Below are 12,261 nucleotides of genomic sequence, written 5' to 3'. Positions count from 1 at the left end.
CATCCTTACGACACCCGCGATTGTAGAATACTCTAGTTATTTGCATCTGCAAACCAAACTGATCATGAAATATATCAAATGATTCTCAGACCTCTATAAATCTACAAGTGTAGCCATACCTTTGTTAATTTGTAAGAAAATTACAAGAACAAGGCCAGGCAGATTTGGACCAGGTATAATCCAGTGGTTAGCTTGCCAGACTGCGAATCCAAGAGTACATGGTTCGCGTCCTTTTAGCAGAAAATCATGCTCAAAAATTTAAGGCGGTGGGTAAGTCGTAAGATTAGCGGTGAAATCTTACTATTCAATTAGGGTGACCACAGAGTTGGTTGTGGGTGTTGCTGCCTTCCCTCTAGTCTATCAATTCAAAATAAGGAAGGCTAGCGCAGATGTATCTGACGTCAACAGAAACAGCGCATTCTCAGTTTGTTAAATGACATCACTGGATGTAACAACGGAGGAACAGAACTGTAACCAAGGTAGGCAGACGGAGAAGTTTACACTTCACCACCGGTGGCTTTCTGACTGGCACACAGACCTGATATAAAATCCTAAAGAGAAGTCGTCTGATAGCCTGAAGAATAAAACTGAAATTCCTTATTGTTTGGTACGTTTTTAATAGAAGTTCTTTTTTAATATTAGAATAGAATAAAGGCGGTGTTTTTTCTATTATTTTATGGTACATTTTCATTTATTAAGTTTTTTTTTACGTATATTCATAGAGGTGTGTGTGTGTGTGTGTGAGGTGTATATTTTATTTGTAGCTTTAAATATAATTTAAAAAAATCTAAATCTAATCAAATGTTTCTAATAAATATATTATTTGCATCATATTTAATTATTATTTTAAATATCTATGCTTATGAAAATACCTTATTTCTGAGATAATTCTGTTATAAAATACTCTAAGAAAGCAAATTAATGAAGTCCCTAATTATCTTTATTAATGTTAGGTGCATACAATTAACGTAGTAACTTAAATTCACGCAAAATATACTTAACGCCGTTATGACTTTAATTAATCTAACTGTTCACTAGTCTTCAATGATAAGTAAATGGTTTTTCATACTGGATGGTATGCAAAATGTTTTACAAAATTCCGTTGCTTGAAAAAAAATGTTACTGACCTTCATTAGAAGCTTTAGATAATCTTACCTACAGGATGTTCTAAAGGTCAGTTGCCATAGGCTAAATGTTTATACACGTTTACACAACTTTCACGAAATGTCCGCCTTTAAAATTTATACGGTACTGAAGACGTCTAATCCAGATCATCTACACATATTCATCAATACTCAATATCATTATCTAAAAAACTGCAAAAGAAACAAGAAAAGTAATGTTATTTTCCTCAATGTTACACTGGGATTCGATCTTTGGGAAACCGTTTAACCTTAATAAACATAACTGTATCAGTTTATTTTTTAGAGCCCGATATTAGTTGATACACTGAGGGAAATGTATAATAATTTGGGAGATAATTTCACTGAAACCTATGAAACAATATTGTAACACTCATGTATACGAAGTCACCAACAGTTAGCACGGAGTTCTCTCTTAAATGAAAGCTTAGAAAGAGGGATCAGAAGAAATCATGTCGATAAATGGTTCTCGTAAATTTTACAACATTAATATTAAAAACAAGGCTGCAATTAGATGTACATTTTATATTCTTAATCGTTGATATAAAGATTACCATAATCTGGCGGATTCTTTTTCTGGTAGCTTAACGTGAACATTTAAAAAAAAGCTGTGTATTGCCAAACAGGTAATACTTTACTTGGTTAACTGTTTATGATGTCATTTCTCGTATTCAATATGCAATTTTCACATAAATAGATTAATCGTAAAAAATAGTACTATAGGATAAATACTGGGCCTTTGATGTTTTCAAAAACACATTTTAAACTGATTTTGTTTAGCGTTCTTTTAAAGGATTAAGTCAAATAATCTCACTGACATAAAAAGCTGGCAAGTATTTTTACAGTTTTGTATGAATAAAAAAAATGGACGAATCAGTTAAGAGCGATTTAAACTTCAGTAGAATTTGAGTAATTACAGATTTAATTTTAATTGTATACGACAAAATAACATTTCTATAATGTCTGTCTTAAAATTCTATTCTTTCATACTTTTTATTGTGTCACAACGTATTCATTCTGCTCCGTACATTATTCATCGTTAAAGATTTATGATGGTGGTTAGCTTATTCGTACATTTATAATTCTACACAAAAGTATTGGGCGTCTTATTTAAGTGTTTTCTTTATTCTTGCAGATACTCAGTAAATATAATTAAAATCAAAATTTTAGGCCTCATTTCATTTGATATATACATATGTATGCACATGATGATGATGTATATTTTCTTGATAATCAGAAACCGGAATTTAAATGTAGTATATACAGCTTAACCAGAGCAGAACAGTTAGCTATTCTTTCTTTAGGATTTCGAATAGCTCACATATATTACTGTTCTAATGTTGTATGGTAAAGACTTTTGAATTGAGTCGAAAATTTGCTGAACACATGAAAAATTGGTAAAGGCTACTTTCCATTCTTAGAATACTTTGAGGTGTTTTACTCTTGCCGCCATCAGTAAAGAAAAATGGGAGTGAATTGAAACATTATTTCAAATACTGTTCATGTATTGATAAGGTTTTAAAATATTAACTTTTTGTTTAACTTAGTAAAACATATCGTTTATCAATTTCATCAATCGCTAAGAAAATTTTAAATTTTGCCTAGATCTTGGTTCAACTTTTCATTTAACCTAAAAATTACTTAATTTTCTAAGTTTCTTTAGTTTCTAACTTCTTCGCAGTGGTTCAACATTTAGTAAACTTCAAATTATTACATCACAGTAGCTCCCTAGTGGCTCAGCCAAATGTCTGAAGACTTCTAACGCTAAAAACCAGGTTTTGATACTCATGGTGGCTACATAACAGACAGCCCATTGTGTAGATTTATGCTTAATCATAATACTATACAGTTTTTACAAATATTCTCTCTTTCGCTTACTCTTTGTTTGAAAGAAACTGATATAATGGTGTCGTTCAATTGTTACAAATACCCGCAATTGTCATAGTTAGAAGAAAATGTCATTAAAGAACTTGAAACGACTTTTATACTACAACTACAAATGTCATCCATGTTATTCACTTCTATAGGGCAGACTGAATTTATAACATCATACAATATTTATTAAAATCGTTCACGTTATTTTTTCTATTAAAAAAAACTGAATCCACACTAACACACATCTTTTGCAAAAGCATAGAAGTTATTTGCTTCCCTTGTACGAACTGAATTCGCGATGCATTTTATTGACTTCCGCTGAAAAAACAAACAAACAAACTGAAAATATAATATCGTACATCAGTTATAAATACTTTTTATGCCATTTACTTTTGCTGGACTAACTGAAACCATTGTTTCCTTTTACAAGTACCCTTAACATTCTTTACTATCATTGGCCCAGCGGTGAATCTGACAGCTTTTCAAGATAAAAATCGGGTTTCGATACTCTCTAACGTAGAGCACAGATAGCCCATTGAGTAACTTTCTGGTTAACAACAAGACAACAATACGTTCACTGACAAATGTGAAGTAACAATATCACACCAACGCTACAAATAGCCTGCACATTTTTTATTTCGTTAAATAAACTGAAACCATAGTATTATAAAACTATAAGAAACACCCTCCATGTCGCTTACTTCATCTGAACAAAGTGAAACTGGTAAAACCATATAGCAATGTTAAATACCACCCACTTTATTTACTTTTGTTGAACAATGTGAAATAACAGTAACCTAAAACATTTACAAAAAACCCTCCGTATTACTTTTTTCCATTGTGTAAATTGAAACTCTGGAAGCATAGAACTTCGACAAATGTTCTTAATTTTATTTATTTCCGTTGAAAACATGAAATCATAATATAATACAACTACTACAAACACATTTCGTTTTATTTAATTACATTGGTTAAACATAAGCCTCGGTATTGCGTAACAGTTAAAACTACCTTTGACGTTATTCAGTTACGTTGGAAAAGGTTATACCACAATATCATACAATTGTTACAAATACCCTTCTCGTTGTTTGAATTCGTTGGAAAAAAAAACCGGAAACTATTATCATAAAAATGTTACGAAAATCCTTGGCGTTATTTACTTTCATTGAATCCAAACAAAATATCGTGCAAATGTTACACTTATTATTATCATTTGTTCCTGTTGAACAAACTGAAACACCCTCCATGTTCTTCACTTCCGGTGGTTGAACAGAAACGACAGTATCATGCAGCTGTCAAAAATGCCCTTCACGTTATTTACTTTCGTTGAATAAGCTGTTATCGCAAAAAAGACTGTTTGATTAGTATATCCGTGTCTTCATCCTAGAAATAAGATTGTTGACGAAATTTCTATGATTTATTATTATTTTTTAGCGTCTTCAATCAGAACTTTGTGATGAACACTTATCTATTCTCCTTGTAGGCATGGTATTTTATTGAATGACACCTCACGTAAATGACACAAGTAATTTTTCATGAAAAAAAGAAGTAAATTATATATATTTTCGGAATTAAAAAAGAATTATGATTTGTATATTTTACATGAGAATTCAATTACGTCTTCTTTATCACGAATTTCCTAGTTCTGATGAACTTTTACAACCATTATTAGTTAACATACCGGACAAATGTTATCCATGTTATTCACTTCCATAGGGCAAACTGAATTTATAACATCATACAATATTTATTAAAATCGGTCACGTTATTTTTTCTATAAAAAAAAACTGAATCCACACTAACACACATCTTTTGCAAAAACATAGACGTTATTTGCTTCCCTTGTACGAACTGAATTCGCGATGCATTTTATTGACTTCCGCTGAAAAAACAAACAAACAAACTGAAAATATAATATCGTACATCAGTTATAAATACTTTTTATGCCATTTACTTTTGCTGGACTAACTGAAACCATTGTTTCCTTTTACAAGTACCCTTAACATTCTTTACTATCATTGGCCCTCGGTGAATCTGAGAGCTTTTCAAGATAAAAATCGGATTTCGATACTCTCTAACGTAGAGCACAGATAGCCCATTGAGTAACTTTCTGGTTAACTGAGGCTCGCATCTCTTGTACTGATAAAAAAGAAATCGCGGTCTGCACTTTTTTTTTTTGGCTATGGGTTCTTATAAGAGTGACTATGAAACCCCACTATTCAATAGCGCAACAGTTATGACCACCTAACCTAGATATTTGCCATGTAGCTTTGGGTAAAATTCAACAAATAATACAACCATGAGTGTTCCATTAAGCTTTATTGAACCTGAGAGTAACATTTTAATACCCTTACGATAATCTAATAATCACTGTTACTCTTAACTTGTTTATTTATCAACAAGGTATGGTAAAAGTTCTTAATTGTTCCCTACAATATTATTGAAAAGAACTGAAATTAAAGAGAAACTGATAGTTCAGTTTTTAGTTTGAGTTGAACTGTTTGTTTGTTTGAATTTCGTGCAAAGCTACACGAGGGCTATCTGTGTTAGCCGTCCCTAATTTAGCAGTGTAAGACTAGAGGGAAGGCAGCTAGTTATCACCACCCACCGCCAACTCTTAGGGTACTTTTTTACCAACGAATAGTGGGATTTACCTTAACATTATAACGCCCCCACGGCTGAAAGGGCGAGCATGTTTGGTGTGACCCTCAGATTACGAGTCGAGCGCCCTAACCACCTGGCCATGCCGAGCCCGAGATGAACTGAGTATTTGGTTAAACATTCCGTGGGTTGCGCCGAAAGGCGCTGACCTCTCACGTGCAGAACGTCTGCCTAGAAGGAAGTAGAAGAGATTTCCCTTGCTAACATTACCAGTGGTGTTACCTATTGATTTCACGTATTTTCCTTTCTCTAGTAACAACTTTCGCTACCTTATTTTCCAACCGTCTCATTATCTCTGAATTTCGATGAAGAATTTTCGTGGTTGACGTTTTGGCTTCACTAATGCAGAGTGTTCGATGTTCTTCTTACCAGTAGAGTTGTGCAGGATTTGATACAGGAACTCTATTACAAGCTTGTTATCTACCTGTTTAGCTTGACCACTGATTGGCCTTATGTCCAGATGATAGTCTTGACATGCACTTTCTGTGTTTTCTCCCATCCATCAGTGAACCAACTAGTCTGAATTTTACGCACTGCAGACTGCGAGCCAGTTGCAAATATTATGTTAGTGGCACAATTACATACTTTAAGTGACAACTTAAATACTCCAAAGTGAACAATATACGATTATACCGAAAGGGACTCGAACTTACTAGAACATATTTCAACCTTGGTTAAAAATGCATTGAGTTTTTGAATAATTACAGTTGATTTATATTGTTAATTTCGTAACATTAAATATTTGTATAAACATAATTTTGCGCGTTTAACTCTTTGAAGCTCATTTTGAGTTTTTGTGTTATCGCAACGCAGTGATGAAAGTAATTTTCGTCTATAAAAATAAACGAAAATATCTCTTTGTTAAATTATTCATATATTAATTTTTCATTCATCTAGTTATTCATCAAGAAAAAGTTCATCACTCTATCTTTCTCTGTTTTTCTATTTCAAAATTTATTTTACTAACTTACTTTCAATCTGCTGTCAGTTCTATATTTACCTAATTATCATAAATATAACTATTTTGCATCTCTTTTTTTTTAACAGACTGTCATGTGTTTCATCTAGCAGTCTTTCTTTCTGCTTCATTTCACTAGGCTTATATCTGTCTGTATCCCTGTATTTGTTAAATTGTTTTATGTTTCACCTGGCTATCTCTCTGTATTTTTCAACTGTTTTATACATCAACTAGCTATCTGTCTATTTATTTAGCCCCCCCCCCCCCAGAGGAACAGCGGTATGTCAGTGGACTTACAACGCTAGAAACCGCGGTGGGCAGAGCACAGATAGCCTAGTGTGCATATCTACCTGCATATCCGTGTTTATTTAAAAACGTCGGGTCTCTGAGATTCTTTCTCTCCCCACTACGTGTTACAACCTTCAACTTTTGAGATCTCTTTCTCTTAGTGCTGTATTCTTCATTCTATTTTTATGGGGAATTTATTTTAATCTGCAAAGAAATACTTTGTGAGTTGACTTCTACAGATCACATGAAACGAATGTTCTATTCTTCAAAAGAAACAAAGGTTGAAAGTCTAATTGTCCGTCGCAAATACAAAAAAGTTATGATTAAGCGCCTAATTTTTATATGATGTAACTATCAAAAGCGTGAAGTGGCAAACTAAAAGTGGTTAGTTCGATAAAGGTTGGCGCCAATTGTATTTATTTATTCCAGTGCCAATGTTGGCACAGCACAGCATCCTTTTGCAATATCGATGTAGCATAGCATCCTTTTCCACTTATCGCGCTTGATGCTTCACACGACAAAGACTTGTTCAAAAAGCAAAGAAATCAAGTTTAAAAGTCGTGAAAGGAAAATGAAATTTACTATGTCACTTACAAACCCAACAACCGGAGAACAGCAAAAATCGTGTGATGAAATGAAAATAAACTAGTGAAAAATAAATTAAATCAGTAATGTGCATTTACTTCAATCAGATAACGAGTGGTTCAGCCACTATTCAGTTAAATCCGTTTTGCCATTTTTGAAAACATTTTTACAATTCCTTAATGAAATAGAATGGTATGGTGTAATGGTTAGGTAATGAGATCGAAATATGTTACCGCACATTCTCGCTCTTTCAGCCGTGGGGAAGTTATAAGGTGGCGGTCAATTCCACTATTCTTTTTTAAAGAGTAATCCAACCGTTGGATGTCGATGGTGTTGACCAATTGTCTTTCATGGTCTATCACTTCAAAATTAGGAACGACTAGTGCACATAGCCCTAAACTAGCTTAGCACGACATTGAAAAACAAACCTTTGTGAACTTCTTATTTGTCTTGTTATTCCAAATTCGTTTTGGTATGGATTTTTAATCCAAAATAACACCCCCCCCCCCCAGTGACACAGCGGTATATCTGCGGACTTACAATGCTAGAAACCGGGTTTCGATACCCGTGGTGGGCAGAGCACAGATAGCCTATTGTGTAGCTTTGTGTATAACTACAAATAAAAATAGCAAAATATGTACAGTATACTACTATTAATTAATTATAATAAGCAAAGACTTAATGAGGCCAACGTAATATTTTAGTAGCCGTGTTTTGCTTATGACATTTTATATACCCGAAAACTAATAGCAGTCTAATAAAAAAATATAATTTAAAAATTTTAACTACCGTATAAAATGGCTTTGTATGATTTACAATTGATCGAGAACCAAATTTTACACATTTTACAAAATTTAAGACTTGGTTCTACATCAAAATACTGCTGTATCAGAAAAAAAAAGTAAATTAGTTAATGTGTTCATGAGGTGTTAAAAACAGCATTTTACCAGTTACAAAAATTAAACTGTCATATAATTTTCATAATATATGGTTAGGTTATGGAACTTTTTATCTTTTTCGTACTTTAGTTAGTAGAAAAGTTGCATGATAATGTCTTTCTTGCCACCAGTTTGTTCCACCATATAATTCATTGTTGTACAGGAAAGTATAAAGTTTCTAGTAGACGCATAGAGTGAACCCGTTGCTCTCCTGTGTGAGGCTATACTTCTCTGTTCCTACATAGTTTGCTAAAGCTTAATATGGATAAATAAGGATTGTGATTATTATAATTATATTTAAATAACTTATTTTCTACTTTGGTAATGATTGCGAGAAATCTGAAATCTATACTTACCTTCGTCTTAAGTAAAATGATATAAAATAAAGTTAAGCCTAATCTATTTCAAACATAACGAAGAAAAAGCTTTGGTTTTTACATACACCAAATACAAGTTTGTGCGAGAAGCGTTTTGTCTATTTATATATTTGTCATCATTATTTTATTTTGTGTTAAGGATAATCGTTTGTTTGTTCACTGATGAGTGAAAAGCTGCACAATGGGCTATCTGCACTGTTCCAACCCCAAGAAACAAACCATGAATTTTAGCTTTATAAGCCCTTAAGCTTGTCGCTGAGTCACCGAGGGAAGATATGTTAATCGTTTAATATAACGATATTACAATTCTTGGAGATTGTTTCTTTCTCAAATATTGTAAATGTTTTTTGCTTGAAAGTTTCACACCATTGTTTTATAATGTGAAACAAACCAACCAAATTAGTAATTATTGTTATTTGTAGTTTATAGAGCTGAGAACGAAACAACGCGATTATAATGAATCGTTAAAATTTCTATATTTCTGTGACTGTAATCCTCATGCTTAAATAGAACTTCCTATTCAATTTTGCTGTTAAGAATGAAATCATTTCATATTTTCTTAAGACTATTTTAGTTTTAATTCATATTTAAGGTAGGGATTCTATGATTGTGACAGCTTTTTGTTACTTTTTTCTAATACTAAATGATATTAGACTTTAACAAAGTAAGTTTTAAAAATGTATCATGCTGTTTTATCTAGTATCTACTCTCCGTTAAAGATGGACAAAAGTGAAGTGGAAATCATAACATGGCCTGAACTTTATGATTCAAATACTACTAACAACAACAATGAAACAAATACCACTGAGCTTTGCACGAATTCTTACTGCATATCGGACGAAGACTACATTGACCTTATTGAAGAATACATTTTCCCTACTCGTTATGAGTGGACACTGATTTTCTTCCACTTCTGCGTATTCGTGGTGGGGTTGATGGGAAATGCTCTGGTTTGTATATCTGTGTACCGGAACAACACCATGCAAACCGTAACCAATTACTTCATTGCCAACCTAGCAGTAGCCGATTTTCTGGTGATCCTGATTTGTCTGCCACCGTCTGTTCTATGGGATGTCACTGAAACTTGGTTCTTCGGTGCTGTCATGTGTAAACTGGTATTGTACCTTCAGGTAGGAATAACAAGTTTTTAATATGAATAATATTGAACAATATAAATATAGTTAGGCTTGCTTTTCCATCAAAACATCTTTTATAGTGGATTATTTTCAGGATTTTGTGCAACAAAAAACACCCTATTGCACAAATTCAATGGATTAAAAAGAAACAATAACATAGATCAATTACTTTACTGTTGTTGTATTGGAAGAATTTATTATTTTGAGCTGATATAGGGAAGTCAGGTAGTCAGCACTCACTTCCAGCTTTTTGACTGAATAGAGAGATTTGACCGTCACTCTTATAATAGCCACGACCCCTAAAATGGGAGCATATTTTTGTGGCACCGGACCGTGAACCATGAACCTTCTGATCCAGAGTGTGAGTGCGCTAACCACTAGGTTATGCCCGATTACAACCATATGAAAAATAGATTCAATCAGTGATTTAATTCACAAAAAGTGAATGAATCAGAAATGATTTTGATTGGTGAATGCCATTTTTGATGATAGTGTTATCGTTACTAGCTGTTATCTTTTTTTTTTTAGATATTTGATTGAAACCTTTATGTTCTTTTACCAAATAAACGGAAGCTTAGTTAAACTACTGAACTTTATTGCACAGCTTCAATGTTAATAAACCATTCTGAGAGTGAAATACTTTCAATAGTTAAAGAGCATAACAAGAGCGTTAATATGGAGCAATGACTAATAAACAAAATGTAATATTTATCGTAAATATAAAAGACGAGTAACTGCTTTAAAATGTATGGGAAAATTGATCAAATATAGAATGTCACTCAGGCAGTCAGTGTTTCAAGTCTTCTTTAGGTATTGGAATATTTTTCTGATGCATTACCCCATTCCAATATCTAGGTTTTGACTAGGATAATTTTTGAGATTGACTGCTCATACTTCAGGTAAAGAGTAATTTATCATTCCCTTATCGATCTTACGATCGTGATGAAATAGATAACTTTAAACACACGCAGAACTATGTTTAATGAATGGTAATAATGACGATTTCGTATCATCAAATAGGAATTACTGTATAGAAACAACTTAGTGTCCGGACATATGTAATAAATAGTATGGATAATTTTCCGGACTGTTAAAATTTATCATATCAAATTAAGGCTGTATACTTTATATTGACATTTCATCAAATCCTTCTAAGTACTTCTATTATGATGAACAATGTTTCCCTAAGTACACGAGGTAACTAATTTATTAACTTATTAAAAAACTCAGCCACATACACATGGTTATATATTACAGCAGGGTTTATCTTACGACTAGTTGAATGCCTGTAATATGACGGTAAATGCTGATTAATTTCTCTTCTGAAAAATGAATATAAATAAATGTTTTATGAACATGTTTTCTAGAAATTAATTATATTTTAGTAACAAGATGTGTATGGAGAATGTTTATCCTTTTTCTATTATTTTACAAAAACAACATTTCTATATATATTTGGTCATCATCTATAAGTGGTCCTTGATTAGAATTTTGACTTATGTATATTTTTATGTTATTTTCGGACCTTCCTCTTGATAAAGTTTTATGGATTGAACCATGCGAAAAACGAATTATCGAAGAAATATTCTTACAGGGTCAAATGTCTGACCCTTCGATTTATTAATTTTGATGGTATAGGCAGAGAATTGAGGGTGAAGGGCAACTACACGAAGGTGTAACTTTTACCAAAAATTTTTTATAAAATTTTCGAATAAATATTTAAGAATCTCTCAGGTAAGTTGGAAAATATCAATAATAATAACATATTGTTGCTGTTTATTGGGTTGAAAATATATTTAAGTTGTGTTTTATCTAGACATATATGCAATATGATATGATCCCTGAATTAATTTATAATGACATTCGTATTTTTCTGACTATTCAAAGAGCTTCCTTCAAATATGATGATAAATACTTAAAAATAAATATAAAAAAATTATCATAAAATCCCGACTCGACTGGAATTTGAGCGCAAGGCTTTAACATGATACTTGAGAGATGTAACCATTGTGACATATAGTCTTTGTAGTTGAATGTTAAATATTTATTGAATTCCCTAATTCAAACTATTATTCTGGTTTTTCCTAATATTATATCAGCTTTCTCTATACATGAAGAGTTGTAGTTGTTGCTTTTTGTAATTAAGCACAAAGCTACATAATGGGTTATCTGTGCTCTGCCCACCACGAGCATCGAAACACGGATTCTAGCGTTGTAAGTCCGCGGACATACCGCTGTGCCGCTGGGGGGGGGGCACATGAACAAAACAACCCTACTCTAAACCAACACCCAGGGGTGCCT

General features: G+C 32.7%; 1 protein-coding gene across 1 annotated transcript in view; it reads left to right on the top strand.

Annotated features, from left to right (window-relative positions):
- The first annotated feature begins 561 nt into the window (after positions 1-561).
- Positions 562-12,261, top strand: part of LOC106478012 (orexin receptor type 2-like) — a 40,806-nt gene continuing 29,106 nt past the window's right edge. Inside the window, exons 1-2 of the mRNA XM_013938514.2 lie at positions 562-607; positions 9,525-9,954. Of these exons, the coding sequence (XP_013793968.2) occupies positions 9,544-9,954 (411 nt within the window). The 5' untranslated portion in view covers positions 562-607; positions 9,525-9,543. The remainder of the gene's footprint in view (positions 608-9,524; positions 9,955-12,261) is intronic.

The sequence above is a fragment of the Limulus polyphemus genome, unplaced genomic scaffold, assembly GCF_000517525.1.
Source record: "Limulus polyphemus unplaced genomic scaffold, Limulus_polyphemus-2.1.2 Scaffold172, whole genome shotgun sequence".
NCBI lineage: Eukaryota > Metazoa > Arthropoda > Merostomata > Xiphosura > Limulidae > Limulus > Limulus polyphemus.
This window is presented reverse-complemented; position numbering and strand designations above follow the sequence as displayed.